The 18,723-nt window shown below is 40.9% G+C and overlaps 1 protein-coding gene across 1 annotated transcript in view; it reads right to left on the bottom strand.

Moving 5' to 3' along the window:
• Positions 1-18,723, bottom strand: part of LOC118818669 (trichohyalin) — a 315,469-nt gene that overhangs the window by 41,287 nt on the left and 255,459 nt on the right. The window contains exons 24-27 of the mRNA XM_036585957.1: positions 13,770-13,991; positions 11,918-12,148; positions 8,353-8,583; positions 1,128-1,250 (exon numbers count right to left, since the gene is read on the bottom strand). Coding sequence (XP_036441850.1) covers positions 1,128-1,250; positions 8,353-8,583; positions 11,918-12,148; positions 13,770-13,991 — 807 coding nt within the window. The remainder of the gene's footprint in view (positions 1-1,127; positions 1,251-8,352; positions 8,584-11,917; positions 12,149-13,769; positions 13,992-18,723) is intronic.

Consider the following 18,723-nt stretch of genomic DNA (forward strand, 5'->3'; position numbering starts at 1 on the left):
ACTAAATCAACGGCTACGCTAGCGTAGAGCTGGACTGACACGCCGCCACTTCAGCTGACGTGCGGCCCGCTCGACAGCCTGATGGATCGCTCCACTACAGTCCATTAAAGCCCAACGGCCGGCCGCCGTGCTGCCATAACAAACAATTAGTCACAAAGGTGCTCATAGAGCCGGGCCAGGCCTGACTGGGTGGAGCTTGGGACAGACCCACGTCTGTGTTTCACTGCTGGCAGACTGCCATCGAGAGCTAATACTGACAGGTTGTTCTACCTTATATGGATCATTCTACCGAACTGGTTCAAAGACAGAGCTGAAAACACATTTCAGACTTTTAACTGACTTGAACTTCAGACTTCCTTTTACTTTGAGTGATCCTAAAGCTTAATTATAAACTACTATTAAAACAAAAGACTGAACGATATTTTTTCACTACTAATACAGTCATAACACTACTGAACCAAATGTTTCGGAAGTGATGATTTTAGCTAATTTTTATCAGAAATAAAGAAACCACGAACCAGTACATGACTAGCAAACACAGCTTTGAGCAGTTTTACACACAAAAATAATAATATTTTTCACTGAAAAGCAAGAAGGTTTTATTTAATGTAATGTTCAGTAATGACATTTTTAATGTTCCACACTGATTTTCAGACTTTGGGACACATTTACTCCAAAACAGTGGGATTTAACTGCTCACCATGTGGGATGCTGCCTCGCTTCCTGCTCTGAAATGTGTGTGGGGGGGGGGCGCTAAAATAAGGCTCCAGCTATGGACTAAAACTCTGTCTAGGTAGTGACATGAAAATCTTTAATCTTCTAAAACTTCACCATACAGGAAATAAAAAAAAACCACACAAAAACAAGTATAATATTTTCACAAGTGTAAATTTAGGGGTTAGGGTTTGGGTCAGACACTTCCCACCTCCCTCCACAAAAGTATTCAGCTTATTACTATCTCAATAAATGGATTTCAACAGATCATAACATCACCCTTGTAAATATCTATGGTCTGAACATTTAATCTTTTCTTCACTTATTCCAACTGTGGCACTGCAGTTTGAACTAATTCAGCTGAATGGTCCATAAATGAGACCAGAAATGATATGTGTAGACGTTCTGTTCACCTGTTCTAGCTCCTGGATGTGGGACAGCTGGGATTCGTAGTCCGAGTCCGAGTGGATGTGAGTAGCTCTGTACACAGAGAAATCAGACTGGAGCTTCACCATGCCCTCCTCCTGCTCCTCCACCTGGAAATGCACACACATTTGTTCTTATATGTCAGGACATGACCCAGTATGCACAACACATCGTGCTGCAACACAGGACTAACTGCATGACTGACAGGTCAGGCCATTATCAGAAAAGAAAAAGTGCAGCTATTAGTCTATCAACAACTGAATATTGCAGCTTATGCAAATATTAAAAAAATAAATAAATACCACTTATTATTATTTTTCCTTTTGCACAACGTTCTTATTTTGCTTTACTTGTTTATTTAACAAGGACAACACATTCATTTTGAGTTGCTGCCCTTGGGCCACAGTTTTCGCTGCCCCAGACGTCAGTCTGTTTGACGGACAGTGTCATTTGTGCCTGCGGCCATCAGGTGAAGCAGTGACCACTCACAATGAGTCATGTGCTTAATTTGCATTTTATTCTTGTTTAATTACTTCTTATTTATGAAGATGTTTGTATACTGTTGTCTGTAGATGCCTATATGTTTTTTGTCATATGTTTATATGCTTAGTTATGAAGTGCTCCTTGAGGACTAAAGTTTGTTCAATTCAATTCAGTTCAGTTCAGTTCAATTCATTTCGTTTCATTTCAGTTCAGTTCTGTTCAATTCATTTAATTTCATTTCATTTCAGTTCTGTTCAATTCAGTTCAATTCAATTAAATTCAGTTCATTTCAATTCAATTCAGTTCAATTAAATTCAATTCAATTCAGTTCATTTCATTTCATTTCATTTCAGTTCAGTTCAGTTCCTTTCAGTTCAGTTCATTTCAATTCAATTCAGCTCAGTTCAATTCAATTCAATTCAATTCAATTCTGCTCAGTTCAGTTTATGCTTATTTTATTTCCAGTTATATACACTTATACAGTTATATATTCCAGTTATGAAATATAAAATGGACTTTAGGTACAATCACACAATATACACTCCGAATTCAAAATTTCAAAAAAGCAGTTTCACTTCATACATGCTCACACCGACTGCCCACAGGTCACGCACTAATTCAGTGTGGGCCTGTTAAAATTATATTTCCACCTGTCAGGAGTCCTGGTGCTAAACCAGGCACAGAAATAGCTAAAATGGGCTGTGGATTTGAGTGTGCAGCACTCTGCTGTGTGCATGCTGTTTGTCTCTATCTCTCCGCTGTGTGTGAGGCGTTTGCTAATGCCAGTAAAGTTCCTCCGTCTCCCTGAGATAAATCAGTCCAAGGCAACGGTGTCAGGAATAATCTCCCCTGCGTTTCTGCGTGCTTAGTCAGGACTTCATGGAGCTCGTGTGCATATGAAACACTCCCAAATGGGCTCCAGCTTTATGAAGATAATATATCTGTCAGTGTCCTGCTTTCATTACGCTCTATTGTTTGTTGCCTTTGTTGTGCGATGCTGGGGCAGAGAAAGAGAAGACGACTCCGAGCATGGAAGACAGAGAGGGAGGAGGAGGGATTCATAAAGACAAGCTCTAAGTGAGATGAAGACCGATCGGGCTTTCTTACTGATGAGCCATATTGTTTCAAAACACAGTCAGAGTGATCGGCTTATTAGACCTCCGTCTCTCTCTCTGTCAGGAGGGGCCCAACAGAAGTATTAGTTAGTAGATACAGTTACACGAAAAAGTTTGGACATCCCTGGTCAAATTAGGTCTTATTGATTTTGATAGGGAGAAAATAAGTTAACAAATCCTTTACAGGGAAAAAGGTGAACAAACTAAGTTGGGTAACCCACGCGGTTGCTAAGGTGTTGCTAGGCCAATTGTATAGCAACTGTAGAAGAATAAGAGTTAAGCATTATATAAGCATTTATGTAAGTGGAATGACTCAGGATGTTGAGCATTGACCAGTTTATTCCTAAGGAAAAGTGAGTCAGGTTGGTTCATGGTTCTAGCATAAACGTTGTAGAAGCAGTAGCATTGCAGATGTTTGACTGCAGAATAATAATAAGAAGAAAATTTTGATCAGTAAGTTGGCTTTTTCAAGCCAACTTAATTCTAACAATTTAAGTACATGACTTCCATTTATTTGATGAGTTTAACATATTGGAAAAAAATATATAACACATTTTTTGCACAGGCTACATTTTATGCTTTATTTTTTTCTCCCAATATGATGAATTTAAGAAAAGCTGTGTTCCAGCAGCCGAGGTAGGCTGCATTTCTACGTCACAGATGTCTGTTCCAAAGTGCAGCATCCTTCATATACAGCCTAGAAATGCAGCCTACGTTCTGAGCGATTTCGAGGACGCATCAGATGTATCCTTCCCGGCCTTCGGTTACCCACAGTTCATTTCTTACGAATGACGCAAAGGACAGCACCACGAAAATGGCAGAAAATGGAGCCGGTGGAGCAGAGCTTGTTTTAAAATGTAAGTTTTTCATGTCCTTGAATTCGTCTTCAGTACCTTATAAAGTGTAAATGATTGATTAATTACAACCCCATGTCCAAAAAAGTTGGGACGCTGTGTAATTTGTAAATAAATGTAAATAAAAACAGAATACAATGATTCACAAATCTCATAGACCCATAGAACATAGAACACATATCAGATGTTGAAAGTGGAACATTTGACCATTTCATAAAAAACATTAACTCATTGAGAACTTAATGGCAGCAACGCATCTCAAAAAAGTTGGGACTGGGCCACAAAAAGCTGGAAAAGTAAGTGGTACTAATAATAAAAACAGCTGGAGGAGCAAATAGCAACTAACTCACATGACTAGAGCATTTTAGAGAGGCAGAGTCTCTCAGAAGCAAAGATGGGCAGAGGTTCACCAATCTGCGAAAAACTGTGTCTAAAAATTGTGGAACAATTTCAGAAAAATGCTCCTCAACGTAAAATTGCGAAGACTTTGGATTTCCCACCATCTACAGTACATAACATCATCAAAAGATTCAGAGAATCTGGAGAAATCCCTGTACAATAGGGACAAGGCCGATGGTCAATATCGAGTGCTTGTGATCTTCAGGCCCTCAGGCAGCACTGCATTAAAACAGGCAATTGGGGTTGTAAAGCATTCGTCCATATATCAGATTTTAATCTGAAGTATTTTTATATATGTAGTTAATCATACTACATAAGCTTGTTGGCATATTAGCTACCATAGCAACAAACACCAGTTCCCTCACAAGTCCTGCACCGCAATTACAAGAGGCGGGACCTTTCTGGTGACGTCACCACGCAGCCTCATTAGGACTGTTCCATTTGTGTGACCAACAGGCCACTAAGGAGGAGTCTTCATAGGACAGTCCTACCGAGGACCCGCGCTGCCTCGGCTGCAGCCTAGACTTTGGAAGGCAGCTAAAGAAAGCAACAATTGTGCATTAAAATGTGCAAAGTGTGTTTCTTTAGCTGATGTGTTAACTTACTTTACTGACCGGGGGTGCACAAACTTTAACACATTACTGTAATATCTGCTGGAATTAAGATCCTCTGGATATTCTGGTGTCTGGAAAAATCCCACAGATAAAGCAGCGATGCTTAGTGGCATGTTTATAAACTAGCAGACACCTCTGATGTGATTAAAACAGTTCACCCAACCATTCATACGGAGCCTGCTGAGCTGAAGGTTTCCTCCCACTCACGTCTATTTCAGCAATACAGACTGAACACAAACAAAAATCAAGAACAACAAATACTAATAAAAAGCATTCAAGCCAAACCTTTAGTATGAGGATGACACGTGACAACACAAACAAAACCGTTTTATGATGAGAACTAATAAATGAGCTCATTAAACCAACAAATCGCTAATAAAGGTGGAAAGCTTTGCCCCAGCGCCAAAATACTGTATTTATATTTCAGCTCTTCTGAGTTTCATGCGTTGAGCTATTTGAGTAACTCTGTATCACTCAGCAGAAGTACTGTACCTCACTCTTTGTGCACTCTATCACTTCAATTCTTCCAGTCTTAGAACCAATGAGGTACAACTCTGTCCTCCCAACAACAGTCGTCCTGAAAGGAGTCACTAACATTTTATTCTCCTTCAAAAAGACACCAACATTCACAACTTCCCAACTCAACTACCCAACTAACTCAACTACCCAAACACATGCGCTTCTAAAATGGCTAAAATAGATCTTTCCAATGAGATTAGATATATGATTAGATATATGACGATTCATTTGCATATAGAAGGGAAAAGTCAAAGGAAAATATGTTACGAACAAAAAAAAACAAACATAAAAAGGAGTTGGATGATTAACAGGTACAGAGAAAATTCTCTTAACAATCAAGATCTGGTAGACCACCAAAACTGTCTCCCTCAGGAACAGGAGAAAATCTTCACTCTTGCTTAAGATCTAAAAAACCCACAGGTGTTTCTGTCCATCCCTCCACTATGAGAAGATAACTCGGCGCTATGGGTCTGAAAGGATGTGTAGCTGTCAATAAGGAGTTACTGTCTGAAGGAAAAAGACAAAAAAGGAGAAAATCTGCACTAGAACAAAACTAGACATCTGGGATGTAGAGTCAGGTTATATGAGCTGATGAGTCTAAATGGGTCTAGATGGGATTAAGTAACCAACTTCTAAGACTGAACTTTGGAAAGTTAAAAGAAGCATAAAACAAAATTTTACAGATTTCTTTGAAAACTGAAAGCAAGTCTCCCTAAAAGAATGGAAGTTGTGATGAAGGTAAACAGTGGACACACTAAATGCTGAAAAAGTTGATATTTAGTTGTTGAGACTTCTGTTAAATATATGTTTTCAGCTTTTTTTCCTGACTGAAAAAATGAATAACTTGTACTTAATGGCTGTTTTGACTAGAAATTAAATGCATGAAAGGGTGGTCTATAACTTTTGCTTAGTACTGTGTATCAGCTAATAATATTAGTTACTGGAATTATTTGGTCCTTGAAAACAGCATCTGCACTGGCCACAAAAGTTTCATTATGCTCAGGGCCCCAGTAGTTCTTAAAGAGACGGGACACCACTTAAAGAAGTGCATGCATGTTAGGGGGTACAGACGGGAGCCAAGAACAAACATCTTAAGGTATGTGCATTGGCGCTCATGTGGTGAGGGCCTGACTGAAGACAGCAGGATCAATAAAGCATGTGTGTGAGTGAGAGGCTGGGGGGCTGCTAATGGAGCGATGACCCTATTGGTGGGGGCCAGGTGATGGAGGGGAACAGGGAAGCGCTGTGAGAGGTGCAGGCCGGGACACAGGCCGGCTAGAGGCATCACACTCAGCTCCGCACTGTCAGACGAAGGTGGCTACCCCGCTGCGCCGCACACCGGACCTGTCCCCTTCACCGCTGTGACCACTGGCCATTATTTCAACAAGACAGGGCCAGCCCAGCAGGGCTTTCCACTTTACGCCTGACGTGTGTAGACCTGCTGCGTCCCACTATGTGTGTGTGTGTGTGTGTGTAAAGCCAAACAACTTCAGCTCCACTTAAACATCAATCTCTGCGTCTCAAAGAGCGCCACAAGTAATCCAGAGCCTCTCAAACAGCTACAAATCAATAAGAACTCCAACTCCCAGAATCCCACAGGAGAGACCATCACTGCTCACCTGCAAAGCCTCTCTCATCACATTACTGACCCTGAATCAGAGAGAACACTCACTGATGCATCCAGTCCAAACTCACTCTCTTGTCCTCATGACCTGCCACTGCATTTATGAGCTGTTAACACCTCAGGTTAAGACTTTAAGACACTCAGGGTCAAATGTACATACGAGTGAATGCTCTGTTTAAAACAGGGTTCGAATAGAGGGTGGGTGGTTGGGGGGGGGGGGTGGGGGTACAGGGATCCTCTCATAAGACAGATAAAAACTTGCGAGGGAGGAGGGGTCCCGCCTTTTCCTTGAATAAAACGTTTTTTTGTAACAAAATGATAAGAGGTGACCGTCTATTTTTTAAAGTTTTTATCGTCTTCAACATTAGACTCTTCCATGTAGATCAGGGGTGTCCACTGTCCATCCTGCGGAGATATTTTAATTGGCCCGTGGCTTCTGTAGTAGAATGTGTTGTAGAAGGTGGCCTGTCAGCAAAAAGGCTGCAGTTTTTCCTTTCGATTGATTGTGACTTAATTTAGTCAAAACTTCAGCCATAAAGCACAAACTTACCATTGATAACCAGCAATTTTTTATGGAAATCTGAATACTTTTTCATCAACAGCCACAGCGAATGCATGTGCCTCATATGTCAAAAGACTAATCAACTTAATATCAACAGACAAGAAACAAAGCATGAACGTTACAATTAATATTCAGAGGAGGTGAGTGCAGAGACACTAAAGCAACTCAACCAACCGAGTCTCAGAGTTATTAACCTTTTATCAGAGCACTCATATCTTATCAGAGCAAATTCAGTAGTTCAGTAAACATTAACCTCGTAGGCCAAACAAAAATGTGGCAATTTATGCTGTTTATTCTGCTCTTCTTGTTCAATCAAGCGATTTCTGAATGTTGTTGTTGCATTTATTTGATACGTGAAGATCTAACAAAACTGAAAATATATAGATTTTTATTTAGTTTGTCTCACAAAGTCTATTTTTGAACAAGTAAACACTTAAATAGTAACCTCCTTAATAAATTACTCATGTTGTATTATTACCCTGATTTAACACAGCAAATTATTTGTTATATGCGGTTACTGATCCAAACTGCTCTGAATGAGCAATCCAACTATAAAGGATGCCTTGTGTATCTTTCATAAAGCTTTGATTCTATGTGCTGATACATTTCACTGTGACCAGCGTGAACACACACTCCTCTGGTGGCAGATTTATATGTGTGGTCATCGCCAAATTCTAAGAATAGATTGCCAGCAAGACACTCAGTTCAAAGAACTGCTCCACATCGTTGTGTTTTTCACATTTTGAATTATTTGTAATTAATATTTTGGCCCACGAACTGATGAGCGGCAGCGATGAACACAGAGAAAATAAATGCAGTAAGCAGCCATGTCATAATGTTAAATAATATTCATTATTATTTATTATTATTATTACTCCAATATGCTGTGGTAGAGAGCTGAAATAACAATAACTTGGTGGGTTTCCAAAAATGTATGATCCTGACTGTACGACTCACATTAAAATCACCAAATTCAAACCTCAGATCCTCACAGAAGGCTGTGTGAGGTCAGTGTTAGCTGCTGGGTGTGGCCGTGGCTGACCTGTCTGCGCAGGGCTGTGGTGTTGTCCCGTAGCGTGCTGATGACCAGCTCACACTCCTGTGCGTGTGCACGGCTGATCTCCAGCTCCCTCTGCGTATCTCTCAGCCGCTGGCTCAGGGCGGCCAGGGCCTCGTCTCCGCTCTCCAACTGAGCACAGCGTGCCTTCACATCTCCCCGCAGAGCCGCGGCTTCCGCCTGCAGACGCAGCACCTGCTCCTCACGCTCTGTCGCCTGACCACACAGACACAGTCTTAAGAAGCACTACCTGTAACAGTCATACTGCGCTGGGCTTCGGTTCTGACTCTCATTCAATGTCGTCACACTTTAAAATTGTGTTGATTTTAAGTCAGGGGTCTCAAGACCTGTCGTGCAGGACCACAGCACTGCAGTTCAGCATTCTACATTTACATTCAGATCACCAGCTAATTAACAGGACACTGTGATGAATTTATAGAGTCAGAAGAGGGAAAACACTAAAGTCAACAGGAACTTTGACTGCTGGAAGAAAACCTCGTATCTCCATTTTTTTTTCTTTTTTCAGTTTTTGACCTAATTTCAAAACGACCGTTACCCTTTACATTGTGCGTAAATTTCATTAAGAATGGACCAAAAGAAACGGCTCAAAATTACTTGGAAAAACAGTCTGGTTCCATTGACTTGCATTAAAAGTAAAGTATGGTTTTCCTTCTCCTGTAAAGTTACCATTTTGGAGATACGAATTTTTCTGCTGACAACAGCGGAACATTGGTAAAGTTTCCTGACAAGAAGCATAAGTTATTTATTAGTTTATTCAGGACCAAACAGAAAGACTGCTGTGCATGCACTGTGTGGTCATTTAGCAGTGGACGCTGAAGCAGAACGTGAAGCAACATTTTTCTGACAGTAGTTTTGTCTGTGTGCAACAGCATATTAATGTTGTTTATGGTGAACAATACATTTTGTTAGTAACATTGTTTATGAAATGGTGTTACAGTTGGAGGAACCACTTTACACTAACACTACCCTTATAAAATGTTTATAAAAGGTTTGAAATGAGTTTATTAATGGTTATTAATTAGGTCATAAACACCTAAAAAGACATTAATAAGCAGTTATATCCAGGACTCCAAACTGGTTCAAGGAATGAAAATGAAAACCAGTGGCCGTATTACAGAAACCTCCTATCTTTTTGTCTTCACTTAAGATCTGACAGGTAAGATTTTTCACCAATTCGTATTACAGAAGCAAATTTGATCTTGACTTAGGAATCTTATCTTATAGCATCTTATCTCAGGTTAAAAAATAACTTAACTCACTTGATCGAAGTCGACAATCAACTGTCATGTCTGTTACCTAGCAAACGACCATAGGCGCACAGCTGAAACGTAAACATGTGATCAAAATAATCAGGCTAGCTAGCCAGACAGCTAATGCTAGCTACCATTATTGAGGTAAAAAAAAAAGGTCAAACAAATCTAAAGCGCGATAAACTGAAAGTTGAGAATGTTCTGTCAGCGCTTCGTGCTGTTTATCAGAGCGTCGCCGCTTCACAGTTTCAGTCTCCATTTCCCAAACGCCTTAGCCGAGCGCGCTAACGTTACTCCTCCTAATAAACAGACACACGTTCAGCTCCGTCTCCTCATTATTCACCACCATCACTGTAATATTTCATCATCAACATTAACACACGAAGGTGATCAGAGGGGCGGTGGAGATCGAGTCTGCAGCGTCTGAGATCTTTAAAACGCAGAGTTAGAAAAGAAAATCATCTCACAGTGAAAGCAGCGTTTTCAGTGTACACAATTGTAGCGTCTTTATGCTGGTTATAGCGAACTGTGCTGCCTGACACAGCATAAAACAACAGAATTTAGTCTAGTTAGGAGGTTTCTGTACTATGGCCCCAGGAGCGAGCGGTCTTCAGGAGTGAATGCATGCTTTATATGAAAGGGCGTTTCACTGTTGGATGGGTTTATGTTAAGTGCTGTGCTGTGCAGCAACTCGAAAGCTGATTGTAAATGACTGAAGAAAGTAGCGTCTTCAGCGGTTTTGACCGCATTCACACAATTACACTGAGTTAAACTGAGATTATTATAAATGCATTTGTTCAGTTAAAACTTCATTATGGTAAATTACGCATTAGACAGATAACTAAGTCCATCTGCTATCATAACAACCAAAATACCGCTGGGCTATCTGCTGTATTTATACATCTGCCAGGTCGAATAGCTTTGCAGTGCTATTTTTTTATATTAGGTTTTCCTGTAGCCTGTAAAAGGGAGCTGAATTAACTGGTTTTCATTTCGTTCTAACCAGTTTAGGATCATTAAGCTGTAGTCGGAACGCAAGCAGAGAAACTTTAAAACACTGGTCACTCTCAGAAAAAAAACAGTTTTTTATTTCATTTCTGAGGCTTAAAACACAAGTACAAACAGTGTTGCTTGCCAAACAGTGAGCCCATATTCATCTATGTATTTCTCATATTTATCTTACTTGGTCTTCTCCATCCATCATCATTATACCTGCCAGCTTCATCAGATATGCATATTCACCAGATATAACAGGTCACTGTTCCCATTTTTATGAATGTGTTATAACTGCTTACTAATGATTTTTAAGATGTTTGTGACCTAATTAATATCTATTAAAACTCATTTTAAACCATTACCAAGTTGGATCAACCAGGGGAGCAAAACTTTGAAATAACCCCCTTTCTTGGACACATTTGGATTGGATTAGGACTCCCATTGTTTCATTAACGGAAAACTGACACTATAATTATTAAGGCTGTAAAAAAAAACTTATTTTAGTTAATTGTGATTAATCACATGGTGTTATTTGTTTAAATTTGACTCTAAAGAAAGATTTTTTCCAAAAAAGGAAAAGACTGCTTAAAAAGCAGTGTGTTTTGTTACAGCTTGCTATAGCTGAGTGGACTATCTCTTTCAATTACTTAATAACATAATTTTATCATTTGAGCGCAGGATTCACATGAAATGAACATGAAAATCACCTGATTTCCACAGAGCGAGTTTCCAATTTTCATTACTGATATCAAGTGAGAGCAACAGTGGCTGCATGTTTCAACCAATGGCTGTACATTACATATATCACAAATGCAGTTAATGGCTCAAACTCCTCTGAAACTGTAGCCCTCTCTTAGTGTGCTGCTCATTATGTATAGGAAAACGAGCATTTTATAGAAGCTTTTGCTTTAAAAACTATTTTAATGACAGTTGAACAGCTGTAAACAGCTGGACTTCAGCCTGGACAGTCTGAAAGGTCATACTAGAAAAAATTTCCTTAATAGTTTGTGTTATTAGTGTTATTAACACTTTAACTTCAACAGCCCTAATAATTACTGTATAAGCGATATGAATATTGCTTAAAAGACCTCACAAGTTAGAAACAATGTCCAAACTGGTAGTGGCTTAGTAGCCGTCGCTTAGCAACCTGCTTCATTCAGGCTAAATGTTAGGATATTTTTTAGCATCTCTGCCAGTACAGATATACTGTAAACCACTGCTAGCTGTACAAACTGTCTCCTAATGATTGTCACACTAGCATCTGCAGGTGCTAAGTGCCTGACCTGTGTCCTGGCCTCCTTCAGGTCCTCCTCTTGACTGTGCAGGGTGCTCTCCAGCTCTGCTACCTTACTCAAGCAGGCCTGATATTTGTGTTTGTAGAGCTCTATAGAGTCACTGAGCAACTGCAGTCTGGACTCAGCGTCTGAGGCGACTCTCTGAGCCTCCTGCAGGTCAGCCTTCAGCCGGCGCAGCTCCGAGTCCTGACCACGCAGGGTTGCTTCCCTACGGGAGGCCTGGAAATGACATAACACCAAGCATACACACACATGAAGCCTGATGAAACATCAAACCAAATTTAGAAGATTATTTAACTCATTTCTAGGCATTTTTATTTGTTTTAGGTCATTTTATAAAAATGTCTATTTCCTCTGGAACGTTTTTAAGCATTATTTCTTAAAACAAGCACAATTATTTGCCAAACGAATGAGACACTTTCACTAGATAAGAAGTTACATTCTGTTGCTCAGTTGACTAGACTTGCTTATGTGGTTTCTGGGAATGTATGACAGACTGTTATATATAAAAAAGGCCAAAGGTTTGTCACATAGCTAAGAACAGTAGCAGCAGCCATCTTGAAGTCTAGAATATTGAAATATATTGTCTGTTTGTTTGATTTTTAGAGATAATGGACTACTTAAGCGAATCTGTTTGAGATTACTTCATAACTTGACGTCATCCCTCACCTTTGTGTATATATAGTACTGTGCAAATGTCAGAGACCACCTTTTATTTATTTAATTTTGTATTATTTATTGGGTTGTTTAGTATCAGAAAAAAGAAAATTACACAAAAAATATGTCCACAATCTGTCACTAGTGCAGCTTCCATTCTTTTTGGGGAGACTTGCTTTCAGTTTCTTAAAGAAATCCGCACAGATATTTTTTCACGCCTCTAAAGTTCAGCCTTTGAAGGCTGGGAGTCCAAGAGAGCACAGTGGCCTTGCTCTCTAGGTGGGTAGGATGGCCCCCCTGTCTCCCCCATCAGTGCAGGCGTCTGTTCGCTTGCATAACAGATCTGGCGATTGGCACTCCGAACGCATTGAGCTGCCCGATGACGTTACATGAACAGCAGTTTGAAAAGATGCGGTGGCGCTTCAAAGGTCTCAGGGGAAGCCTGTGTTAGCCTTCGCCCTCCTAGCACTGGTCGTATCATGTGATTGGGGGAGTCCTAACTAGTGGGTGGAAATGGAGATGACTAAACTGGGGAGAAAATTGGAGAAAGAATGCAAAAAAAAAGTTAGGGTTAGGGTTAGTTGGCTGCATTTTCTGCTTCTCACGATCCAAATAATCCCAAAAACATACAATGAGGCTGATGATGCTGAGGTCTGGACTCTGGGGTGGCCAGTCTATTGTTCTGAACACCAGCACTTTCTCTGATTTGCAAATTTTCTTCCATTTCTTTAACGGACTTCTTGGCAGCTACACATCCTTTCAGACTCACAGCGCTGAGTCGTCTTCTCACAGTGGAAGGATGGACAGAAACACCTGTGGATGTTTTCAGATCTGAAGCAGCTTGATTTTCTCTCCTCTCTCTCAGAGATGAAAGCTATTAATAGAAGTACTGTTTATCTAATGGTGACAGTTTTGATGACCTACCAGGTCTTGCATGGTCGTTTTGAGTTCCAATTTATCTTCTGAACTCCAGTTTTGTTTATTTAATTTTCTTTCCTTGTGCAATTATACCTGAATATCCTTTTTGACTGGAAATTTTTATTTATTTAACTAGGTCAAGCTAGGATGAGGTTCTTGGATCTTTCTAGAATTTGTATATTTTGTAGCGGTTTGGCAGTTTTATAAGATTAATAAATTTTAGAAGCTGCTCTGGATGAATAAATGTAGACGTAGCCTGGTTCACCTGCTCCTCGGCGTCTCTCTGCTGCTTGTGAGCCGTCTCCAGCTCTCTGTGCAGGTGCTCCAGGCTGGTTCTGTGCTGCTGGAGGCGAGTCTGGGCCTCCTGCAGCTCCTTCCTCAGTCGCTGCGCTTCCTCCTCCCGGTCCACCCTCTGGCTCTGCACCTCCTGCTGCCAATGCTGCACCTCCCCACGGAGCTCACACAGCGCCGTCCGCTGGCCCTCGCACTGAAACACAGCCGGGCAGCACATTCAGAGACACTAACACAGACTACAGGTCTTCAGCACAGACACGGCCTGCATATAATTAAACACACTCACACAGCCATACACGAACACGCACTCGCACAGATGATAGAAGTGCTGGATAGCACAGAGAGAAGTCTGCTCGCTCCCTGAAGTGCGGCTGTGGCAGTTTAATGACAGCAGCTCCACATTAGATTATTAGCCTCCAGAGAACAATATTCCAGATGGGATAATATTATTTTTCCCCTGGCTGATGATGCATTACAAAAATAAGAAGCGGTGTAACAGATGTCTCGCAGGGTGAAAATAATAAATCACGCTGGCTTGTACGCACAAACACATACACACACACACACGTGCCAACAGACACACACACAGACTCGAAATATTGGCTTTGTGATTTAACTTCTCGTGTGATTTATTTGGCTTGTTGAGGACCCTGCATGGAGCCCCCTCTGCGTGTCTGCCGCAGAGAGAGTGAGAGAGTAAGAGAGCAGAGAGGAATAGATTGGTCCACATTTACCTTGCAAGCATCATTAAGAGCGCTGCACTAATTGTGTTGTTTTAAAAGAGTGAAATCTGATAATGACTCCATTAGTGACTCCACTGCACTGATGTCTCTCAGGGGCTGTACTGAGAGGAGCACTGTGGTGGGCTTAACTGACTACAGAGAGAGAGAGAGAGAGAGGGAGGGAGAGAGAAGGAGAGAGAGAGAGGAGAACAAAGAAGAAAACAATCAGGCAGATGTACAGAATGAATAAAATCAGATGTGAGACAGTGGGAGAGAGAGGGAGAAAAGAAAAGAGAAAGGAGATAGATACAAGCACAGACACAAAGAGAGAGTGAGGAAGAGTGACAGAGAAAAAAGAGAAAGAGTGAGAAAAAGAAGACAAATAGATAGAGAGAAAGAAGAGAGAAAGAGAGAATGAGAAAAGAGAAGAGTGAGAAAGGAGAAAGAAAAGAAGGAGGAAGACACAATGAGGAAGAGAGAAAAGTGAGAGAGAGGGGAGAAACACTGAGGAAAGGAAAGAGAGCGAAAGAAGAGAGAGGAAGGGGGAGAATGACAGAAGAGACAAAGAGAGAAAAGAAGAGAGAGGAAGAGTGAAAGAGAAAGAAAGAAAGAGGGAAAAAGAAAGAAAGATAGACCGAGATGAAAAGAATGAATAAAATGAGATGTAAGACGATGGGAGAGAGAGGGAGAACGAAAAGGAAGAGAGAGAGAAAGAAAAGAGAAAAGAGATAGATTCAAGCATAGACAGAGAGAGAAAGAGAATGAGTGAGGAAGAGGGGTGACAGAGACAAACAAGGAGTGAAAGATAAATAGAGAAAAGGTAATAGAGAGCGAGAGAGAGGAAGAGAGACAGGAAAGAATGAGAAAGGAGAAAGAGAAGAGAGAGGAAGACAGAGTGAGAAAAGCAAGAGAGAAAGGGAGAAGGACTGAGGAAAGGAAAGAGAGCGAAAGAAGAGAGAGAGGAAGGGAGAGAATGACAAGAGAGAAAGAGAGAAGAGAGAGGAAGAGTGAAAAAGAAAGAAAAAGGGAGAAAGAAAGAAAGAAAGAAAGAGCAAGATAGATACAAGCACACAGACACAGAGAGAGAGAGAATGAGAGTGAGGAAGAAGGGTGACAGAGACGAAGAAAGAGTGAAAGATAAATAGAGAAAAGGTAATAGAGAACGCGAGAGAGGAAGAGAGAAAGAATAGAGAGAGAAAGAGAAAATGAGGAAAGAATGAGAAAGGAGAAGAGAGGAGGACAGAGTGAGAAAAGCAAGAGAGAGAGAGGGAGAAAGACTGAGGAAAGGAAAGAGAGCAAAAGAACAGAGAGGCGAAGAGTGAAAGAGAAAGAAACAAAGAAAGGGAGAAAGACAGAGAAAAAGAAAGAAAGAAACACAGCGAGTGACAGAGAGAAACAGTAATAGAGAGAGAGAGATACAAGGAGAGAGGGAGAGGGAGAGAGAGAGAGAGAGAGAGAGAGAGAGAGAGAGAGACTAATCCATATTACAGCAGCGTACTGCATGGCTGCATACATTACCGCATCAATCAGTGCTAAGCTGCAGTGTAATTTTCTAACTCCCCATTTCTCTCCCAACCTCATCACACAGACAACACCCCACGGCTATTTCTGATGAGATTCAGTGCCTGAGAGAGAAGGAGGGAGGAGGGGTGGGTTAGAGAGAGAGAAAGAGAGTGTGAGAGAGAGAGTGTGAGAGAGAGAGAGAGAGAGAGAGAGAGAGAGAGAGAGAGAGAATGAAATGGAAAGAATAGAGGGTAAAGTGTTTACGGATCTCATCCTCTCTCCTCTTCTCCCTCTCTCTCTCTCCCCCTCCCTCTCTCTAACTCTCTCTCTCTCTCTCTCTGCTCCACCACTGATTAATTTCCAACTAGATCGCTTGGCCAGCAGTATTATTAGCATAAAATTTCCATGGATCAGGCCCTGCAATGAAACCCCTTCATCAAGTCGCTTGTCAAACATAAAAATTTCAAATCTCATTTTGTTTCTAATATAATTTTCATACTGAGGAGGGGAGAAGCAGAGGGAGCTGCTGACAGAATGGAGGGAGGAAAGAAGGGGTGCAGAGGAGGGAGGCAGAAGTGAGAGAAGGGTTGCTGTTATGCACTGGATAAACTGAGTCATCAATCAAAATTAAAGGGCTGCGAGTTGGTTTGCGAAAGTGTCAAACGTTAAGCAGACTGTGTTGAGGGCTGCTGAAGGAGGACCAGTGATTCTGAACTGTGCCTGAGGTGTTCAGAGGGCTGCGATTATCAGTTATATTAGCAATCGGTTAATTGATTAATTATTGCGAAAATTAGTCAAGTAATTACGTTTTTTGAAAAAGGGCCAAACACTAAAAATCATCTTAGGAGGGCCAGGTTCCCCAAAAGCATGATTCTCAAATGGTAGAGCGAGCATCACAATTAACACTCTCTCTATCCTGAACAGTAACAAACACACACAGCCTATCAAAGATTCCAAAATACTGTACTACAAAAACGACCACGACTGGAAAACATGGCAAAAAACTACCAACCTATGACTGTGTCCAGAGAGAAAGTAATACAGAATGAAAGAATAGAGAGGAAGAGAGAATGAGAAAAGAGAAGAGTGAGAAAGGAGAAAGAAAAGAAAGAGAGGAAGACAGAATGAGGAAGAGTGAGAAAAGTGAGAGAGAGGGGGAGAAAGACTGAGAAAAGGAAAGAGAGCGAAAGAAGAGAGAGGAAGGGAGAGAATGACAGAAGAGAGAAAGAGGGAAAAGAAGAGAGAGAGGAAGAGTGAAAGAGAAAGAAAGAAAGAAAGAAAGAAAGAAAGAAAGAAAGAGAGAGAGATGAGAGATGAACAGAATGAATAAAATGAGATGTTAGACGATGGGAGAGAGACAGAAAGAAAAGAAGAGATAAAAGAGAGAGATACAAGCACACAGACACAGAGAGAAAGAGAATGAGAGTGAGGAAAAGGGGAAAAACTACCATACGAGTGTGTCCATCAGGCTGTTTATTACTACAGGGGGATTCGCTCGAAAGAGGCCCCGAATATTCTGTAATAACTCTCTCTAGGATGAAGCAATCTGAACCAAACAACATGCAACGTGCTCCTCAGTATATGGAGCCTCGAACGAGCCGGGATGCCCCTGTGTCGGAGCGATGAGGTAGGCGCCGGACAGCCGTTGCGACGTTTAACCTCTTTAAAGCTTGCCAATACGCTCAGGAACACAAAGAGCACCGCATCGAAATGTGTCTGGCAGAAAACTGAGATCACTTCCAGCATCGCATGTAATGCAATCGATTACACAAACGTCAAGATATGTAGCAGATTTTTTTTTAGTTCATATTAGTTCATCCTAATGGGAGTTTCAACAGAATATTCGGGGCCTCTTTCGAGTGAATCTCCCTGTATAAGGCCTCATCCACACATATCTCGATATATTCCCACTAACTGCATATACGGATGAGTACAACAGTACATTTTATAGTATTATTAATATCATAACTTATTACTGTACAACGGTACATAGAAAATAGTGCAATACTAGTGTATATCGTGTATATTCAGAGTTGGTGTATATATATAAAGAGCGTTTTTAAAAACCTCAGTTTTCAGCAAACGAATACGAATGAAAACTGATTTAATGTGGATGAAAGACCAAAATACACACTGTTAGAAAAAAAGGTTCAGGTACATTTTTCGTTGTTCCCTCAAAGGTACAACAGTGGTTTCAAGGTCTGATTGTGAACCTTAAATAAGTTTTTTCAGGTGAAAAGTTCGTATTTTATCTTTTCACAACCAAATGTTTTAAAACAGAACAGTAAAATAAAAGCCTGGAGACGAGACGGGGTGTGTGGAGTCAGTACAGCTTAGAAAATATCATTTCAGTGGATTATGGTTCAGTTATGTTCCCTGACTAAAGGTACTGAGATGTACCCTTGAGGGAACCACCCCAGTGACAAGAGGGGAACCACCCCACTGACAGTTTAGTACCAGATACGTGTGGACGGGGCCTAAGACAGAGCAGTAAGAGCTTTTCAAATATGCATTATCATCATGCAAATCGCTAATCACTGCTGATTAACTGAGCAAGTACATTTTAAAGGCTTTTTGCATTCGAGTAACCGAGTTTAATTGAGTGTAAACTCACCAAACCCTGTTTATACCCTTTTAAAAACAAGGAATCCTCACATTTCTAAGCATAACACCACCAGTGACAATCCACAACCAAACACA

Source organism: Colossoma macropomum, unplaced genomic scaffold (genome assembly GCF_904425465.1).
Source record: "Colossoma macropomum unplaced genomic scaffold, Colossoma_macropomum, whole genome shotgun sequence".
NCBI classification, from domain to species: Eukaryota; Metazoa; Chordata; class Actinopteri; order Characiformes; family Serrasalmidae; genus Colossoma; species Colossoma macropomum.